This window comes from Hypanus sabinus, chromosome 6 (genome assembly GCF_030144855.1).
Source record: "Hypanus sabinus isolate sHypSab1 chromosome 6, sHypSab1.hap1, whole genome shotgun sequence".
Taxonomy (NCBI): Eukaryota; Metazoa; Chordata; class Chondrichthyes; order Myliobatiformes; family Dasyatidae; genus Hypanus; species Hypanus sabinus.
The window spans coordinates 1,865,010-1,883,631 of NC_082711.1; the positions used below are offsets into that span (position 1 = coordinate 1,865,010).

Here is an 18,622-nt window from a genome sequence, read left to right on the forward strand (position 1 = left end):
TTTAAGAGAAGTTTGGATAAGTACATAGAAACACAGAAACACTACAGCACAATCTGGGCCCTTTGGCCCACAATACTGTGCCGAACATGTACTTAATTTTGAAAAGCTCCATGTACCTGTCTAGGAGTCTCTTAAAAGATCCCATCGTATCCGCCTCCACCACCGTTGCCGGCAGCCCATTCCACACATTCACCACTCTCTGCATAAAAAACTTACCCCGACATCTCCTCTGTACCTACTTCCAAGCACCTTAAAAATGTGCCCTCTGGTGTTAGCCTGAAATGGGAAAAAGCCTCTGACTGTCCACACGATCAATGCCTCTCATCATCTTATACACCTTTAAAATGGATGTAGGGGTATGGGAGACCTTGGTGCAGTGCATGCTGAAGGGAGTAGGCAGTTTCAGTGGTTTTGGCATGGAATAGATGGGCGAAAGAACCTGTTTCTGTGCCATACTGTACTTTTCTATGACTGTATTGACCGTTCCAGGCACTGACCTGGGAACGGCCACTGTTCTGACACCAGACATGCTTTTGTGCTATCTGGGAGTTACCAACTCTGCACACTGTGCATTCCTCGTGTTTGCCCTGTCAGATTGCTCTGTGCCCTGTGAGCTGAGGAGGTGGGGCTGTGTGACGGAGTGATTTGCTCAAGTGCTGGTCGAACTGCCACTCCACCTCGGAATCATGATAGGTGTGGGTGAACAGCGCTGGCTGCTCTTGGGATGAAGGAGAGTGATGCAGGGGGTGTTGGCAATGCTGGACCTCTGTCCTCACTCCAATCTCCCTCAGCAAGGCTGGAGCCAGGGATGAGTGGCTGCTGGAGGTGAAGGGGTGAGGACAGGTAGTTAATTGGGTCAGTCACTGTTAACTGTCAGTGAGCAACAGCCTAACTTTCATGTGTGTCTTTTTGGCTGGGGGTGTCAACTTACTGTGATTTAATACATGTGAGTGGCTCCCTGTCACGGGGGTGCGGGGGTTGTGTGTGTGTGAAATCATAAGACAGTGGAGCAGAATTAGACCATTCACCCCATCAAGACTGCTTCATCATTTCATTGTGGCTGATTTCTTATCCCTCTCAACTCCATGATCACGATAACTTTAATACCCTATTTGTGCAAGAACCCATTAGCCTTCACTTGAAATACACCCACCAATTTAGCCTCCACAGCTGTCTGTGGCAATGAATTGCACACACTCACCACCTGGCTAAAAAAAACCTCCTCATCTCCATTCTGAATGGACATTCCTCTATTCTGAAGCTGTGTCCTCTGGTCTTAGACTCCTCCACCATAGGGAACATCCTCTCCACATCCGCTCTACGGAGACCTTTCTACATTCAATAGGTTTCAATGAGCTCTTCCCTTATTCTTCTGGATTCCAGCGAGTACAGGCCCAGAGCCATGAAACACTCCTTATATGTTAATCCGTTCATTCCTGGAATCATTCTCGAGTGCCTCCTCAGGATCACGTCCAATGCCAACGCATCCATTCTTACACAAAGAACCTAGCAGTACTCAAAAGTGTGAGGTGTGCGTAAGTGTGAGAGGGTCTGCACTGACCTGTTGCCCTTGTACTCATAGCTGACCCTGACCATTCACCGGCTCACTGGAGGACTGGGTATCAGCATCGCTGGTGGCAAGGGGTCAACACCCTACAAGGGCGAGGATGAGGTAATGCTACCCCAATCCCTTCTCCACCCCCACTCACCTCCTCAATCCCCACTCTCCTCCTCAACCCCTGTGCCAACTCCCCTCCCCTCCTGTCCCTCTGCCTCAACTCCCCTCCCGTCCCTCTGTCTCAACTCCCCTCCCGTCCCTCTGTCTCAACTCCCCTCCCCTCCCGTCCCTCTGTCTCAACTCCCCTCCCCTCTCGTCCCTCTGTCTCAACTCCCCTCCCCTCCCATTCCTCAGTCTCAACTCCCCTCCCCTCCCATTCCTCAGTCTCAACTCCCCTCCCCTCCCGTCCCTCTGTTACAGCTCCCCTCCCGTCCCTCTGTTACAGCTCCCCTCCCGCCCCTCTGTTCCAGCTCCCCTCCCATCCCTCCGTCCCAACTCCCCTTCTGTCCCAACTCCCCTCCCGTCCCTCTGTTACAGCTCCCCTCCCCTCCTCTCCCGCCCCTCCGTTCCAGCTCCCCTCCCGCCTCTCTGTCTCAACTCCTCTCCCTGCGTCCGCATTCCACTCCACACCCTGCCCCACCTTCTGTTGCCACCCTCCATCTCTTCTCCACCACTTGTCCTGTCTTTTGAACCCTCATTACCTGCTCTCCACCAGCAGTCCTCCCACCCCAACCTTGATATCTCTGTCCCTCTAATCTTCTGCCTTTCCCTTCATTTGCCCTCCATGTCTCTATCCCCTCCGCGCCCGTCTGCATCCTCGTCTCCCTGTTCCCCTCCCCTCCCATCTGCATCCTCGTTTCAGTGTTCCCCTCCCCTCCAGTCTGCATCCCTATCTCCCTGTTCCCCTGCCCTCCCGTCTGCATCCCCATCTCCTTGTCCCTTTCCCACCCGTCTACTTTCCCGTCTCCCTGTCCCCCCTCCTCCCATCTTTTGTATCCCCTCACCCCAGTCCCTTTCGGCCCTCCCCAACTGTGTAGTTCCTCCACTTCCTTTCACCCAGCTGCTCCATCTTCCCTCTCTCCCTCTGCCCCTTCTCTCCCTTTTTATCTTCCCATTTTCCTTCTACCCTCTCAATCTTCCCCTTTCCCCTTCTGCCTGTCTGACCCATTCCCTTTCTACCCCTCCCCTCTGTACTCCCCCCTCCTGCTTACTCTGTCTATCTTCACAGCTACCTACTGCAGGTGTGTTAATGTGGGCCAATGACACTGTACGTCCCCAGTGTGGGTGGGTGTTTGTACGATGGGCATCTGCGTTCTGTCTCTGTGTGAGGGATTGTGTTCCCAGTCAGTGTTGAGGAACTGGCTTCATTCTCAGCTGGAGAAATTCTAATCACATGTTTGTGTCTTTCAGGGAATCTTTATTTCCCGAGTGTCAGAGGAGGGTCCGGCAGCTCAGGCTGGGGTCCGAGTTGGAGATAAGCTGCTGGAGGTAAGTCTAATCCAATGCCAGATCTGTCCTGCAGGCTCCCACTCGCATTAGGAGGGATGTGTGTGCTTGAACTTGGAGCACAGGAACTGATCCTTCAGCCCCGTGGTGCTGTGTTGGGTTTTAAACTAGCCATCAAATGTCCAACAAAACCAATATGCCTCCATTCTCTGCACATCCATGTGACTCCGAAACACCTCGATTGTATCTGTGTCCACCGCCACTCTGTCAGCACCTTCTAGGCACCCACCAGAAACAAAAGATTCTGCAGATGTTGGAAATCTTGAGCAGCACACACAAAATGCTGGAGGAACTCAGGAATGCAGGCAGCACTTATGGAGATGTTTTGGGCTGAGTTCCTTTGAACTAACTGCCCTCAACTTCCTATTCATGCATGTCTTCTGGCATTGGAGATTTTAACTCTGCAGATAAGATACCCCATCCCCACTCTATGTCTGCCTTCCTGCAGTTTCATTGCCTTCAATCCGGTCTTCCCTCAGCCTCTGCCACTCCAGAGAAAAACATGTAACACTTACCCAACAGGCTGGTACATGTCTAGGGGAAAAGGAGATCCAGCCACTCACCACCCCACCTCCCGTACACGCAGGGGCTGTAGGAATCAAGATTATGCCGTGCGTACACACACAAAATCAAACTCACACCAGATACCGTTACGGAATACACTTTAAAGAGTTTACTAAAACTAAAAGAGTACTAGACAATACAATATATATGAAAGAAAAAGAAAAAGCAAAAGGCGCCAAACTTATCAAAGTCCAAACCACTTCATGCACAACCGTTGGAGCTCAATTATTGAAGTCTTCTGGCCACCATTCGACCCTCTCCGAACTCCTCGACTCGCAGCTCAGGACCATCCAATCCATCCAATCACATCTATCTTCGTCTCCTCTCCTCGGGGTACCTCCTGTCCTTGGACCCCCCCCCCCCCACCACCCGAGGTCCATTCCTCGCCCAGTTTACAGTCTCATGTCCTCTCTCACCCCCTCACGCTGATCTCCCAAAAGCCCGCCAACAATAGTTTACAGACTCAGAAGAAAGAACAACATTAATCCCAGTTGGTTAACAAAGGAATACAATTCTCCTTATCAGTAAATTTTAACCCAAACAAGCTTCCAGCACTCTCTTGCAACAAAAAAAATTCCTACTTTTAACAAAACAAAGAAGCCATTCTGAGTAATATACACAGTAACAATGAAAAAGAAGGTACCCCCTTTACAAACATAACTCTTGGCATCTGATCCCGTCTAAACTGAAAGGCAGTGCTCTAGTAATATGATCTCAGGGTGGTGCTGTATTTTCACCAAAGGAAGGGTGGGGTCCAACAAGGGGTGAGAAATCTCACTGCTGACAACAGCAACCCCATGAAGTCTCAGGGTACCTGGTGAAATGGGCAAATAAACCTCTCCCTGGTTATCAGTCACGCCCTCTCCCCTCAGCAGGAGCTCCTCCACATTAGCCACCATTTGGAAAGCAGCGAGGGCAGAGGATGTGCCAGGGGTGGGGACTTTATGTCCATCGCCAGGTGGTTTGGGATCACCACCATTGACTGAGGTGGCTGGGTATATTCATTGTTCAAAGTAAAATTTACTATCAGAGTGCATATGTGTCACCACATGCAACCCTGGGATTCCTTTTCTGTGATCATACTTAGCAAGTCCAAGGAGCAGTAACTATAAACAGGATCCATGAACAACAAGCTGTGCAAATGCAAATATAAATAAATAAAAATAAATAATGAGCATAAAATAACAAGATAAATGTCCTGAAAGTGAAACCATCATTTGTAGGAACACCGGAAGTAGAATGAATGTAGTTATCCCCCTCTTTTCAAGAGCCTGATGATTGAGGGGTAGTAACTGTTTTTGAACCTGGTGGTGTGAGTCCCGAGGCATTTGTACCTTCTACCTGATGGTAGCAGTGAGAGGAGAGCACGGCCTGGGTGGTGAGGATCTCTGATGGATAATGCTTTTCTACAACACCATTTTGTGAAGGACACTGCTCCTGGACTGGGTCTGTGGCAGGTTGTGAGCTAACCATCACCTATAGTAAGACAATAGGAGCAGATTGATCATCCCTCTCAAACCCATTCTCCTGCCTTCTCCCCATAAATTCTGAAGCCCTGATTAATTAAGAACTCATCAACCTCCGCTTTAAATACACCCAATGATCAGCAGGACTGAAGAAGGCCAGTGTAACAAAAGTCTTTTTCACCATCTTGTCTACTGTGACTCCACTTCCAGGGAACCATGTACTTATATTTGTAGCACCCTCTGTTGTCGCTCTGCTTTTCACTGTGAACGTCCTACCCTTTTTAGCCTTTCCAAAGTGCAAACCCTTTCACAAATGCCAATCACATTCCTTCTGCCATTGCTGCCATTGCTTGATCAAGATCCCTCTGTAAATGCACCTTCACTGTCAACAACATCACCTCATTTAGAGTTATCTGCAAATGCATAAGCCCAGCACTTGTACATCCTCATCTAGATGGGTCATGCAGATGACAAACAATAGACCCAGTAAGGACCCCTGGGGCACACCAGTAGTCACGGGGCTGCAGTCAAGAAGCAATCTTCCACCTTCACCCTCTGCTTTCTACCAACATGCAATTAGCCATCTGTCCCTGGATCCCTTGTGATCCAGCCTTCCATCGCAGCTCAGTAGCTTGAACCCACTTACCACTTCCCCCTGTGAAGCACATAGGCTGAGTGTTGGTTCCGTCCTTGGGAGAGCAGTGAGGGGTTGGAGAGTGCGGACGGGTGCCGGTGCCCTGGTCTGATACCACTAAGTGTGTGCCATCTTGGGCAGGTGAACGGCGTACGGCTGCAGGACGCGGAGCACCACCAGGCCGTGGAGGCGCTGCGGAGCGCGGGGGGCCTGGTGACCATGGCGGTCTTGCGCGAGAGGATGGTGGAGCCAGAGAATGCTATCACTGTCACGCCGCTGCGGCCCGAGGATGACTACGCTCCCCGGGAGCGGCGGGGTGCACGCAGGTGGGCAGAGGAGATGGCCGGGGGCCTCTGTGAGCGGTTCTCCACGTGCCTGGTCCGTGATGAGCGTGGCCTGGGTTTCAGCATTGCCGGTGGCAAGGGCTCCACTCCCTACAAAGCAGGAGACACGGTCAGTCCCTCTGCCTGCAGACACTGTGTGTATGGCTGTGGCTGTGTGTGTGTGTGTGCGTGGGCCAGTACATATGCAGGCGGTACATGTAACATGAGTCCAGCGTGTAACCTGGGCTGTATGTATAAAACGTGTGTAAGATGTTGTAAAGCCGGCCGTGTGTGAATCTACATAGAGGGTGCGTGTGTGCGATGTGGTCTTTCTGTGTAGGGGTGTGTGTGTATGTAGCTATGTCGATGCATGTTTAAGATGGCCAGTATGTGTTTGTGTGTAACTTGGTGTGTATTGCTGGCTGTGTGAAAGACACAGGCAGCATGCGTGACATTGGCATTGTTTTTATGTGGCGTGAGGCGGATGTCGTGTGTGTAATGTGGGTGGTATGTGTTCCAGGCGATCTTTATCTCACGATTGGCAGAAGGGGGCTGTGCTCACAGAGACGGGATCCTGCGCGTTGGTGACCGGGTGATCTCGGTAAGTGAGTGTGCTGCTGTCTGGATGCTCCCAACAGCCCCCCACCCCACTGCACCTCCACCTACACCCCCACACCTCCCCCAACACCACCACCCCACCTTTCCCAACCCCCTCCCCAGCCCTGCTCTCTCCACCCACCAGCCGACAACCCAGGCAGGTGAACAGCTTTCTCCAAACTCCCTTCGGAGGGTAACAGGAAGCTGTAAACTTAATGCTTCTTATTTTAGGGAGGGGTGTGTTGGTGCAGTGTACGGGACACGTGTGAATGGACAGTGCGCGGGAAGGGTGACATGACATGACAATGCGGGAGTTGTGAAGGGAAGGTGTGTGGGAAGCATATGACAGGACGGTGTTAGGATATGTGATGGGGTGCTGTGGGTGTGTGTGATAGGACAGTGCAGAAGGTTTTGTTACGGGACAGTGGAGGGGTATGTGTATCAGTAGTGCAGGGAGGTACGTGTGATGGGACGGTGTAGGGGATATATGTGATGGGGTATTGCAGCGGGGTAAGTTTGTGTGACAGGTCAGTTTAGCTGTGTGACGGGACGATGTTGGTATTTGAGGGGACTCTGTAGGTGTGTGCGATGGGCTGGTGTAAGTGTGTGCGATGGGACGGTATAGGTGGGTATGACGGGTTGATGTAGGTGTGGAGACAGTGTAGGTGTGCGACGGGATGGTGTAGGTGGATGCGACGGGACAGTGTAGGTAGGTGTGACGGGACGGTGTAGGTGGGTATGACGGGTTGGTGTAGGTGTGGAGACAGTGTAGGTGTGCAATTGGACGGTGTAGGTGCGTGCGGCAGGACGGTGTAGGTGTGTGACGGGACGGTGTAGGTGGATGCGACGGGACGGTGTAGGTGGATGTGACGGGACGGTGTAGGTGGATGTGACGGGACGGTGTAGGTGGGTGCGACGGGACGGTGTAGGTGGGTGCGACGGGACGGTGTAGGTGTGTGACGGGACGGTGTAGGTGGGTGCGACGGGACGGTGTAGGTGGGTGCGACGGGACGGTGTAGGTGGGTGCGACGGGACGGTGTAGGTGGGTGCGACGGGACGGTGTAGGTGGGTGCGACGGGACGGTGTAGGTGGGTGCGACGGGACGGTGTAGGTGGGTGCGACGGGACGGTGTAGGTGGGTGCGACGGGACGGTGTAGGTGTGTGACGGGACGGTGTAGGTGGGTGCGACGGGACGGTGTAGGTGTGTGACGGGACGGTGTAGGTGGGTGCGACGGGACGGTGTAGGTGTGTGACGGGACGGTGTAGGTGGGTGCGACGGGACGGTGTAGGTGTGTGACGGGACGGTGTAGGTGGGTGCGACGGGACGGTGTAGGTGGGTGCGACGGGACGGTGTAGGTGGGTGGGACGGGACGGTGTAGGTGGGTGCGACGGGACGGTGTAGGTGGGTGGGACGGGACGGTGTAGGTGGGTGCGACGGGACGGTGTAGGTGGGTGGGACGGGACGGTGTAGGTGGGTGCGACGGGACGGTGTAGGTGGGTGCGACGGGACGGTGTAGGTGGGTGCGACGGGACGGTGTAGGTGGGTGCGACGGGACGGTGTAGGTGGGTGCGACGGGACGGTGTAGGTGGGTGCGACGGGACGGTGTAGGTGGGTGCGACGGGACGGTGTAGGTGTGTGACGGGACGGTGTAGGTGGGTGCGACGGGACGGTGTTGATGGGTGCGACGGGACGGTGTTGATGGGTGCGACGGGACGGTGTAGGTGGATGCGACGGGACGGTGTAGGTGGGTGCGACGGGACGGTGTTGATGGGTGCGACGGGACGGTGTAGGTGTGTGACGGGACGGTGTAGGTGGATGCGACGGGACGGTGTAGGTGTGTGACGGGACAGTGTAGGTGGATGCGACGGGACGGTGTAGGTGTGTGACGGGACAGTGTAGGTGGATGCGACGGGACGGTGTAGGTGGGTGCGACGGGACGGTGTAGGTGTGTGACGGGACGGTGTAGGTGGATGCGACGGGACGGTGTAGGTGTGTGACGGGACAGTGTAGGTGGGTGCGACGGGACAGTGTAGGTGTGTGACGGGACGGTGTAGGTGAGAGTGACGGGACGGTGTAGGTGGATGCGACGGGACGGTGTAGGTGGATGCGACGGGACGGTGTAGGTGTGTGACGGGACGGTGTAGGTGGGTGCGACGGGACGGTGTAGGTGGGTGCGACGGGACGGTGTAGGTGGGTGCGACGGGACGGTGTAGGTGGGTGCGACGGGACGGTGTAGGTGGATGCGACGGGACGGTGTAGGTGGGTGCGACGGGACGGTGTAGGTGGGTGCGACGGGACGGTGTAGGTGGGTGCGACGGGGCGGTGTAGGTGGGTGCGACGGGACGGTGTAGGTGGGTGCGACGGGTCGGTGTAGGTGGGTGCGACGGGACGGTGTAGGTGGGTGCGACGGGACGGTGTAGGTGGGTGCGACGGGACGGTGTAGGTGGGTGCGACGGGACGGTGTAGGTGGGTGCGACGGGACGGTGTAGGTGGGTGCGACGGGACGGTGTAGGTGAGAGTGACGGGACGGTGTAGATGGGTGCGACGGGACGGTGTAGATGGGTGCGACGGGACGGTGTAGGTGGGTGCGACGGGACGGTGTAGGTGGGTGCGACGGGACGGTGTAGGTGGGTGCGACGGGACGGTGTAGGTGGGTGCGACGGGACGGTGTAGGTGGGTGCGACGGGACGGTGTAGGTGGGTGTGACGGGACGGTGTAGGTGGGTGCGACGGGACGGTGTAGATGGGTGCAACGGGACGGTGTAGGTGAGAGTGACGGGACGGTGTAGGTGGGTGCGACGGGACGGTGTAGGTGGATGCGACGGGACGGTGTAGGTGGGTGCGACGGGACGGTGTAGGTGGATGCGACGGGACGGTGTAGGTGGATGCGACGGGACGGTGTAGGTGCGTGGGACGGGACGGTGTAGGTGGGTGCGACGGGACGGTGTAGGTGGGTGTGACGAGTCGGTGTAGGGTGGAGATAGTGTAGGTGTGTGATGGGACGGTGTAGGTGGGTGCGACGGGACGGTGTAGGTGGGTGCGACGGGACAGTGTAGGTAGGTGTGACGGGACGGTGTAGGTGGGTATGACGGGTTGGTGTAGGTGTGGAGACAGTGTAGGTGTGCGATTGGACGGTGTAGGTGAGAGTGACGGGACGGTGTAGGTGCGTGTGACGGGACGGTGTAGTTGGATGTGACGGGACGGTGTAGGTGCGTGTGAAGGGATGGTGTAGTTGGATGTGACGGGACGGTGTAGGTGGGTGTGACGGGTCGGTGTAGGGTGTGACGAGTCGGTGTAGGGTGGAGATAGTGTAGGTGTGTGATGGGACGGTGTAGGTGGGTGCGACGGGACGGTGTAGGTGCGTGGGACGGGACGGTGTAGGTGGGTATGACGGGTTGGTGTAGGTGTGGAGACAGTGTAGGTGTGCGATTGGACGGTGTAGGTGAGAGTGACGGGACTGTGTAGGTGAGAGTGACGGGACGGTGTAGTTGGATGTGACGGGACGGTGTAGGTGGGTGTGACGGGTCGGTGTAGGTGGGTGTGACGAGTCGGTGTAGGGTGGAGATAGTGTAGGTGTGTGATGGGACGGTGTAGGTGGGTGCGACGGGACGGTGTAGGTGGGTGCGACGGGACGGTGTAGGTGGATGCGACGGGACGGTGTAGGTGCGTGGGACGGGACGGTGTAGGTGGATGTGACGGGACGGTGTAGTTGGATGTGACGGGACGGTGTAGGTGCGTGTGACGGGACGGTGTAGTTGGATGTGACGGGACGGTGTAGGTGGGTGTGACGGGTCGGTGTAGGTGGGTGTGACGGGTCGGTGTAGGTTTGGAGACAGTGTAGGTGTGCGATTGGACGGTGTAGGTGAGAGTGACGGGACGGTGTAGGTGCGTGTGACGGGACGGTGTAGGTGGGTGTGACGGGACGGTGTAGGTGGGTGTGACGGGTCGGTGTAGGTGGGTGTGACGAGTCGGTGTAGGGTGGAGATAGTGTAGGTGTGTGACGGGACGGTGTAGGTGAGAGTGACGGGACGGTGTAGTTGGATGTGACGGGACGGTGTAGGTGGGTGTGACGGGTCGGTGTAGGTGGGTGTGACGAGTCGGTGTAGGGTGGAGATAGTGTAGGTGTGTGATGGGACGGTGTAGGTGGGTGCGACAGGATGGTGTAGGCGTGCTGGATGAGATTGTCCTTCTCCCTGCCTGTCTGGTGCCGCTCTGATATCCAGTGATGATCCCTTTTGTCCGAGAGCTCTCTCCCGTTCTGAGTAACGACTACATACTTTCCGTTTCAGCCATGCCCCGCGTGTTTGCTCGTTAGTCCTGTGCACAGTGATGGACCCAATCCCTTCCTTGCCCCTCACCTGCATGTAACTGAGTGCCTGAAATCTCTGTGGTGGTGGGTTTCTGAAGTGAATCCGCTGCCCTGGTTAACAGCATGGGTTAACAGGTCAACGGCTGCTGGTAAGCCCGGTTACTGTGTGGTCAGTGGTGGCTTCTGTCTGTTCTCTGCCATTGCCTTCTGTAACCCTCTCATGAGCCCTTATCTGCTGGTACTAACCCTCCCGGGCTGTGGGTGGTTCCAGTTTGTACATGCAGGTCCCTGGGGTCAGCTACAGCCTGTATGTCCACCCCCCTCAGGAGTCAGTAGTGTGGGGAGAGGTCTCTATGGATATCCTCTCCCTCAGGGTCGGCAGTGTGGGGAGGGGTCTCTGTGGATATCCTCTCCCTCAGGGTCAGCAGTGTGGGGAGGGGTCTCATGGATCTCCTCTCCCTCAGGGTCAGCAGTGTGGGGAGGGGTCTCATGGATCTCCTCTCCCTCAGGAGTCAGCAATGTGGGGAGGGGTCTCTGTGGATATCCTCTCCCTCAGGGTCAGCAGTGTGGGGAGGGGTCTCTGTGGATATCCTCTCCCTCAGGGTCAGCAGTGTGGGGAGGGGTCTCATGGATCTCCTCTCCCTCAGGGTCAGCAGTGTGGGGAGGGGTCTCATGGATCTCCTCTCCCTCAGGAGTCAGCAATGTGGGGAGGGGTCTGTGGATATCCTCTCCCTCAGGGTCAGCAGTGTGGGGAGGGGTCTCTGTGGATATCCTCTCCCTCAGGGTCAGCAGTGTGGGGAGGGGTCTCATGGATCTCCTCTCCCTCAGGGTCAGCAGTGTGGGGAGGGGTCTCATGGATCTCCTCTCCCTCAGGGGTCAGCAATGTGGGGAGGGGTCTCTGTGGATATCCTCTCCCTCAGGAGTCAGCAATGTGGGGAGGGGTCTCTGAGGATATCCTCTCCCTCAGGGGTCAGCAATGTGGGGAGGGGTCTCTGTGGATATCCTCTCCCTCGGGATCAGCAATGTGGGGAGGGGTCTCTGTGGATATCCTCTCCCTCGGGGTCAGCAATGTGGGGAGGGGTCTCATGGATCTCCTCTCCCTCAGGAGTCAGCAATGTGGGGAGGGGTCTCTGTGGATATCCTCTCCCTCGGGGTCAGCAATGTGGGGAGGGGTCTCTGTGGATATCCTCTCCCTCGGGGTCAGCAATGTGGGGAGGGGTCTCTGTGGATATCCTCTCCCTCAGGGGTCAGCAATGTGGGGAGGGGTCTCTGTGGGTATCTTCTCCCTCAGGGGTCAGCAATGTGGGGAGGGGTCTCTGGATATCGTCTCCCTCAGGGGTCAGCAATGTGGGGAGGGGTCTCATGGATCTCCTCTCTCTCAGGGTCAGCAGTGTGGGGAGGGGTTTCATGGATCTCTCCCTCAGGGACCAACAGTGTGGGGAGGGGTCTCTGTGTATATTGTTTCCCCTTGGGCTGCATAGTGCGGACGGGAGTCCCACTGGACATGTCTTGCCTGTTAAAGTGCCTGTCTGGTACATTCCAGGCACCTACCACTCAACATTTATAAAGTGATATACCATGAGTAGGGAGCAGAATTAGTCCATTTGCCCCATTAAATCTGCTCCATATTTCTATCATGGCTTATTTATTATCCCCGCCAACTCCATTCTCTTGCCTCCTCCTCGTAATCTTTGACGTCATTACAAATCCAGAACCTATCAACTCCGCTTTAAGTATAGCCAATGACTTAGTCTCTGCAGCAGTCTATACTTGTCCTCGTATGTCCTATAAACTTTACCCCTCTCTATTTAAAGTTATCCTGGGAAGAAGACTCTCTTTACTTTTCTAATCTCTCATAATTGTATAATTCTCTCCCAGGTCTCCCATCAGACTCTGCTGCTACAGAGATGTCCCAGGATAGTCCAGCCTCCCCTTATGAGTGGACTGCTCTGTGGGAAGGGTCTGACCTGTGGGAGCTTGACTGCTGTGGGAGGGGTCAACATTTGGACATAGCACCAAAAGTTTTGGGGAGAAGGCCGAGGATTGGTTGAGGAGGAGATTTTAAAAAAAGGATCAGCAATGATTGAATGGTGGAGCAGACTCAATGGGCCAGATGGCCTAATTCTGCTCTGATGTCTTATGGTAAAAGGAACAATAGTGTGGGTTATTACCTAAATGGGGAGAAGGCTCGTTGGAGAGAATATTGAGAAGGATCGCAAGGATAATTCCGGGAATGTGATGAGCTTTTGGCAGCTTTAGGCCTGTACTGACTTGAATTTTGAAGAATGTGGGAGGAATCTTATTGAAACCTACTGAATGTTGAAAGGACTAGATAGGGTGGATGTGGCAAGGATGTTTCCTGTGGTGAGGGTATCCAGAGCTAGAGGGCACAGCGTCAGAATTAAGGGGCGGACTTTTAGAACAAAGGTAAAGAGGATTTTTTTTTAGCCAGAGAGTAGAGAATCTGTGGAATGCTCTGCCACAGACTGCAGTGGAGGCCAAGTCCGTGGGTGTGATTAAGGCGAAAGTTTATAGTTTCCTGATCGGTCAGGGCATTAAAAAAATAAGGTGAAAAGGCAGGTGTATGGGGTTGAGTGGAATCCAGGATCAGTCATGATGAAATGGCGGAACAGACTGGAAGGGCTGAAAAGACTAATTCTGCTCTTATGTCTTGTACAACGTAAGATCATGGGTCTATGCTGTGGAGTGACTGCGCAGTGAGTCAGGTATTGTGCTGATGTTGAGTGCTTCTGTCCTATGGAAGGGTCTGCACTGTGAGAGGGACTGTGGAGTGACTGCGCAGTGAGTCAGGTATTGTGCTGATGTTGAGTGCTTCTGTCCTATGGAAGGGTCTGCACTGTGAGAGGGACTGTGGAGTGAATTGGGTGTGCTTGTGGGAGGGGACTGCGTTGTAGGAGGGCTTGGGAGGATCTACGTTGTGGGACATGCCTGTGCTTGGCAGGAGCTTTGGATAAGGGTCTGTGCCTTGGTAGGGGACTGCACTAAGAGGGGTTTCTGCTCAGGAGGACACTGTGTTATTGGTAGGATCTGCAATGTGGGAGGAGGCTGCTCATGATGTGCGTTGAGAGGTGTCTGAGCTGTGGGAGGGGTATGTGCTGTGAGGTGGTTCTGTGTAGTGGGAGGGGACTGCGCTGCGGAAGAGGGTTCTGTTCTGAGTAAGGGTTCTGTGCAGTGGGAAGGTCTGCGCTGTGGGGGGGGGGGTGCTCTGTGCTGTGAGGCAGTTCTGTGCAGTGGGAGGGGACTGTGTTGTGGCAGTGTCCGTGCTCGGGTTGGGACTAGCCTGTGGGCATGATCTTTGCTGGGGGAAGGTCTGTGCTAGGGAGGAGCTTTGGGTGGGGGTCTGAGCTGTGGGAAGAATCTGCTTTGGAAGGGGTCTGTGCTGAGGTAGCTGAGGTAGTGTCGTGTGCTGTGGTACGGGTCTGCACTGTGGAAGATGTCTGTGCTTGGGAGGGATCTACCCTGTGTGAGGGGTCTGCACTGTGGGCCAGGTATGTTCTCGGAGGGATCTTCAGTATGGGAGAAGACTGCACTGCACTCGGGAGGAGCTGCGTTGTCTCTGCTGTGGGACAGGATTGTGCTTGGGAAGAGCTTTGTGTGGTGGTCTGTGCTATGGAGGGGTGTGTGCTGTGCTCGGCAGGAGCTTTGGGTGTGTGCTGTGCTCGGCAGGAGCTTTGGGTGTGTGTCTGTGCTCTGGGAGAGTTCTGTGCTGAGTGAAGCAGATCTTTGCAGTAGGAGGAGACGGGGCTGGTCTGCACTGTGAGGGCACTGTGCTGTGGGTGAGGTCTGCTGAGAGAGGGGCCTGTACTGTGGGAATTGTCTCCACTGTGGAAGTATTCTTAGTGGGTGGGGACTGTGTTGGGGGGTGTGGGAGGGTCTGCGTCTGGGCCGGGTCTGTGCTGGTGGAGGAGTCTGCACTCTGGGAGGGGAGTGCACTATGAGGGGAGTTTGCTCTGTGGGGCAGTTCTAAGCTGGGGGAGGTGACTACCCTGTGAGACAGGTCTGCGTTGTGGGAACAGTGAGAGGAGTCTGTGCTGTGAGCTGGGTCTGCTCAGTGAGACGGCTTTGTGAAATGGAAGTGGACTGCACTGCAGGAGGGTTCTGCTGTGAGGCAGGTCTGCGTTATGGGTGGGAACTGCATGGTGAGGGGTCTGCAGTATGGGTGGGGATTGCGTTCTAGGAGGGACTGTGCAGTGCGTTGGGATTGTACTGTGGGGTAGGTGTGTGCTGATGGAGGGGTCTGCACAATGGGACAGGCCTGCATTAGAAATATAGAAAACCTACAGCACAATACAGGCCCTTTGGCCCACATTGTTGTGCTGAACATGTCCCTACCTTAGAAATTACTAGACTTCCCCTTCGCCCTCTATTTTTCTAATCTCCATGTACCTATCCAAAAGTCTCCTAAAAGACCCTATCGTATCCGCCTCCACCACCGTTGCCGGCAGCCCATTCCATGCACTCACTACTCTCTGAGTAAAAAACTTACCCCTGACATCTCCTCTGTACCTACTCCCCAGCACCTTAAATCCATGTCCTCTTGTGGCAGCCATTTCAGCCCTGGGAAAAAGCCTCTGACTATCCACACAATTGTGGTAGGGGACTGCATTGTTGGGGGAGGGGGGCTGTGCTGTGAAAGGATTGGCATTTGGTAGGAGCTTTGGTTGGGGTTTGGAGCTGTGGGAGGGTATGCACTGTGAGTCAGGTCTGTGCAGGAGGGGTGTGCACTGATGTGCTGTGGGCTGAGTCTGCGCTTGGGCGATGCCTGTACTGATGTGTGGGACTGTGCTGTAGGCTGAGTGTTTTGGAGGGGACTGCGCAGAGGGAGTGTTCTGCGCTTTGGGGCGGGTCTGGGCTGTGGGAGGGGACTACATTCTGAGGTATAGGAGGGGCTGCACTGTAATGAGGCTCGGGGCTCCAGAGGGGGTATGCTGTCAGGCAAGTCTGCTCTGTGGGGTGGTTCTTTGCTGTGGAAGAGGACTCCATTTTGAGAGGGGTCTGTGATCAGGAGGAGCTTTGGGCGGGTGTCAGTGCTGTTGGAGTGGTCTGTGTTGAGCGAAGGATTTGCACTGTGGGAGGGGTCTGTACTGTGGTGTAGATAGCGTCATGTGTTGTGTGAGGGGCCTGTGCAGCGGGAAGGGTCACTGCACTTTGGTGAGGTCTGTGCTTTTGGAGGGTCTGAGCTGGAGGGGGAGGTCTGTTCAGGAGCTGCTTTACGTGGGGATGTATGCTGTGGGAGGTGTCTGTGCTGGGTCTGCACAGTGAGGGGGCCTGCACCTGGGAGAGGACTGCATAGTGGGCGGGGTCCACACTGTGGGGGGGGGGGGGGCTCTGCACTATGGGAGCTGTCTGCACTGTGTGCGGGAGGGAGTTGCTTTGGGTGAGTATCTGTGCTTTGTGAGTTGCCAACACTGTGGGAGCAGTCTGAGCACTGACGATGGCCTGCACAGTGTATAGTGCCTGCCCTATGGGACAGGAATAAGCTGTTGGCGGGTTCTGCATGTGAGAGGTGTCCGTGCTGTGGACCTGATCTGTTCTGGGAAGGGTCTTCCTTGTGGTCCGAATTTGTGATGTGGGGTGGTTCTGCGCTGTGGGGGGGGGGAATATTGTAATATTGTACCCAGCCGGACACTGATGGGACATTTGTGTGGGGTCTGTGCTGTAGGGGTGGGGGGGGGGGGGGGAATATCGTACCCAGCCGGACACTGATGGGACGGTGGGGACTGTGCTGTGGGAGGGGCCACTGTACCCATTTGGACACTGATGGGACGTTTGGGTGGGGATTGCTGTGGGAGGGGCCACTGTACCCATTTGGACACTGATGGGATGTTTGGGTGGGGATTGCTGTGGGAGGGGCCACTGTACCCATTCGGACACTGATGGGACGTTTGGGTGGGGACTGCTGTGGGAGGGGCCACTGTACTCATTTGGACACTGATGGGATGTTTGGGTGGGGACTGCTGTGGGGGGGGGGGGGGCCACTGTACCCAGCCGGACACTGATGGGACATTTGGGGTGTTCACAGATCAATGGGGTAGAGATGGCAGAAGCCAGGCATGACCACGCGGTAGCTCTCCTTACTGGCTTGGCACCCACCATCAGCCTGGTTGTTGAGCGCGAGGTGACGGGGAGCGGGCAACCTGCCAACGGCTCCCCCAGCCCACAGATCGCCCGACCTCAGTCACCCCCACCTGCGGATACCTACACCTCGGGTGACAGCCCCCCACACAGCCACCGCAGTACTGAGGACCTCTACCCTGTGCAGGTGAGAGCCACATCTGTCTATGGGGGGGGGGTTTAAATGATGGGGTGGAGGGAGGGAACCTTTCATGTGGATAGTCTTAGAAATAAAAGGGTTAACATACGGGGATTGTTTGATGGTTCTGAGCCTGTACTCGCTGGAGTTTAGAAGAATGAGGGGGAACTTATTGAAACCTATTGAATATTGAGAGGCCGAGATAGAGTGGATGAGGAGAGGATGTTGTGGGAGTTCAGGACCAGAAAACACAGCCTCAGAATAGAAAGACATCCCTCAAGAACAGATGATTAGCAGCCTCCTGAGGTAGGGGGTGGTGAATCTGTAGAATCGATTGCCATGGATGGCTGTGTCATGGGGTGACGGTGACAGGATGGTTGGATTGGGAACAGTACAAGGGAGGAGGCGTGTGAATAACACATTTCCCCCCCCCCCCCCCCACCCCACCAGGGTGTGTCAGAACGGTCGGTTTGGGATCAATGTGTTGGCTAAGAGGGTTGGAACAGGTTGTGGGAGACACATCGTCTTCCCCACTGCAGCAAGGAGGTTGGTTAGGGAGGGTGGCAGGTGTGTGATTCCTTGTTCCCCCCTCCTCCGCTTTGGGCTGACCCTGCCATACAGCGATCATTTCAGCCGTGTGTCTGCCTGCAGGAGGTCACGCTGCTGAAGACAGGGGGCCCCCTGGGCCTCAGTATCGTCGGGGGAAGTGACCATGCCAGTCATCCCTTTGGCATCCAGGAACCCGGTGTCTTCATCTCCAAGGTAACAGTTTGCACTCCTGATATCCGCCAGCCAGTGGGATTATTGTGGGGACTGGTACAGGACTGTGGGAAGAGAGTGGGGCAGTTAGATTAGTGTGGGGATTGATAGGACTGATATACCCCTCCCTGTGACACACCGTACACAGTCTGTCTGACCTTCTCCTCGTGCCCCAGCTTACACAGTCTGTCTGACCTTCCCTTCACCACCTCCCACCTTACACAGTCTGTCTGACCTTCCCCTTCTCGTCTCCCACCTTACAGTCTGTCTGACCTCCCCTCCTTGTCTCCCACCTTACACTGTCTGTCTGACCTTCCCTTCCCCGTCTCCTACCTTACAAAGTCTGTCTGACCTTCCCTTCCCCATCTCCTACCTTAGACAGTCTGTCTGACCTTCCCCTCCCCGTCTCCCACCTTACACACTGTCTGACTTTCCTGTCCCCGTCTCCCACCTTACAAAGTCTGTCTGACCTTCCCTTCCCCGTCTCCCACCTTACACAGTCTGTCTGACCTTCCCTTCCCTGTCTCCCACCTTGCACAGTCTGTCAGACCTTCCATTCCCCGTCTCCCACCTTACACAGTCTGTCTGACCTTCCCCTCCTCGTGAACCACCTTACACAGTCTGACTTCCCT

General features: G+C 55.3%; 1 protein-coding gene across 8 annotated transcripts in view; it reads left to right on the top strand.

The window, feature by feature from the left end:
• The window catches only part of scrib (scribble planar cell polarity protein), a 349,859-nt gene that overhangs the window by 186,235 nt on the left and 145,002 nt on the right, over window positions 1–18,622 (top strand). For 7 of the 8 annotated variants that reach the window (XM_059971535.1, XM_059971528.1, XM_059971533.1 and 4 more), the window contains 6 exons: window positions 1,583–1,672; window positions 2,969–3,046; window positions 5,870–6,181; window positions 6,572–6,652; window positions 17,001–17,240; window positions 17,883–17,993. In XM_059971535.1, the coding sequence (XP_059827518.1) occupies window positions 1,583–1,672; window positions 2,969–3,046; window positions 5,870–6,181; window positions 6,572–6,652; window positions 17,001–17,240; window positions 17,883–17,993 (912 nt within the window). The remainder of the gene's footprint in view (window positions 1–1,582; window positions 1,673–2,968; window positions 3,047–5,869; window positions 6,182–6,571; window positions 6,653–17,000; window positions 17,241–17,882; window positions 17,994–18,622) is intronic. The other variant, XM_059971532.1, reaches the window with a different exon arrangement.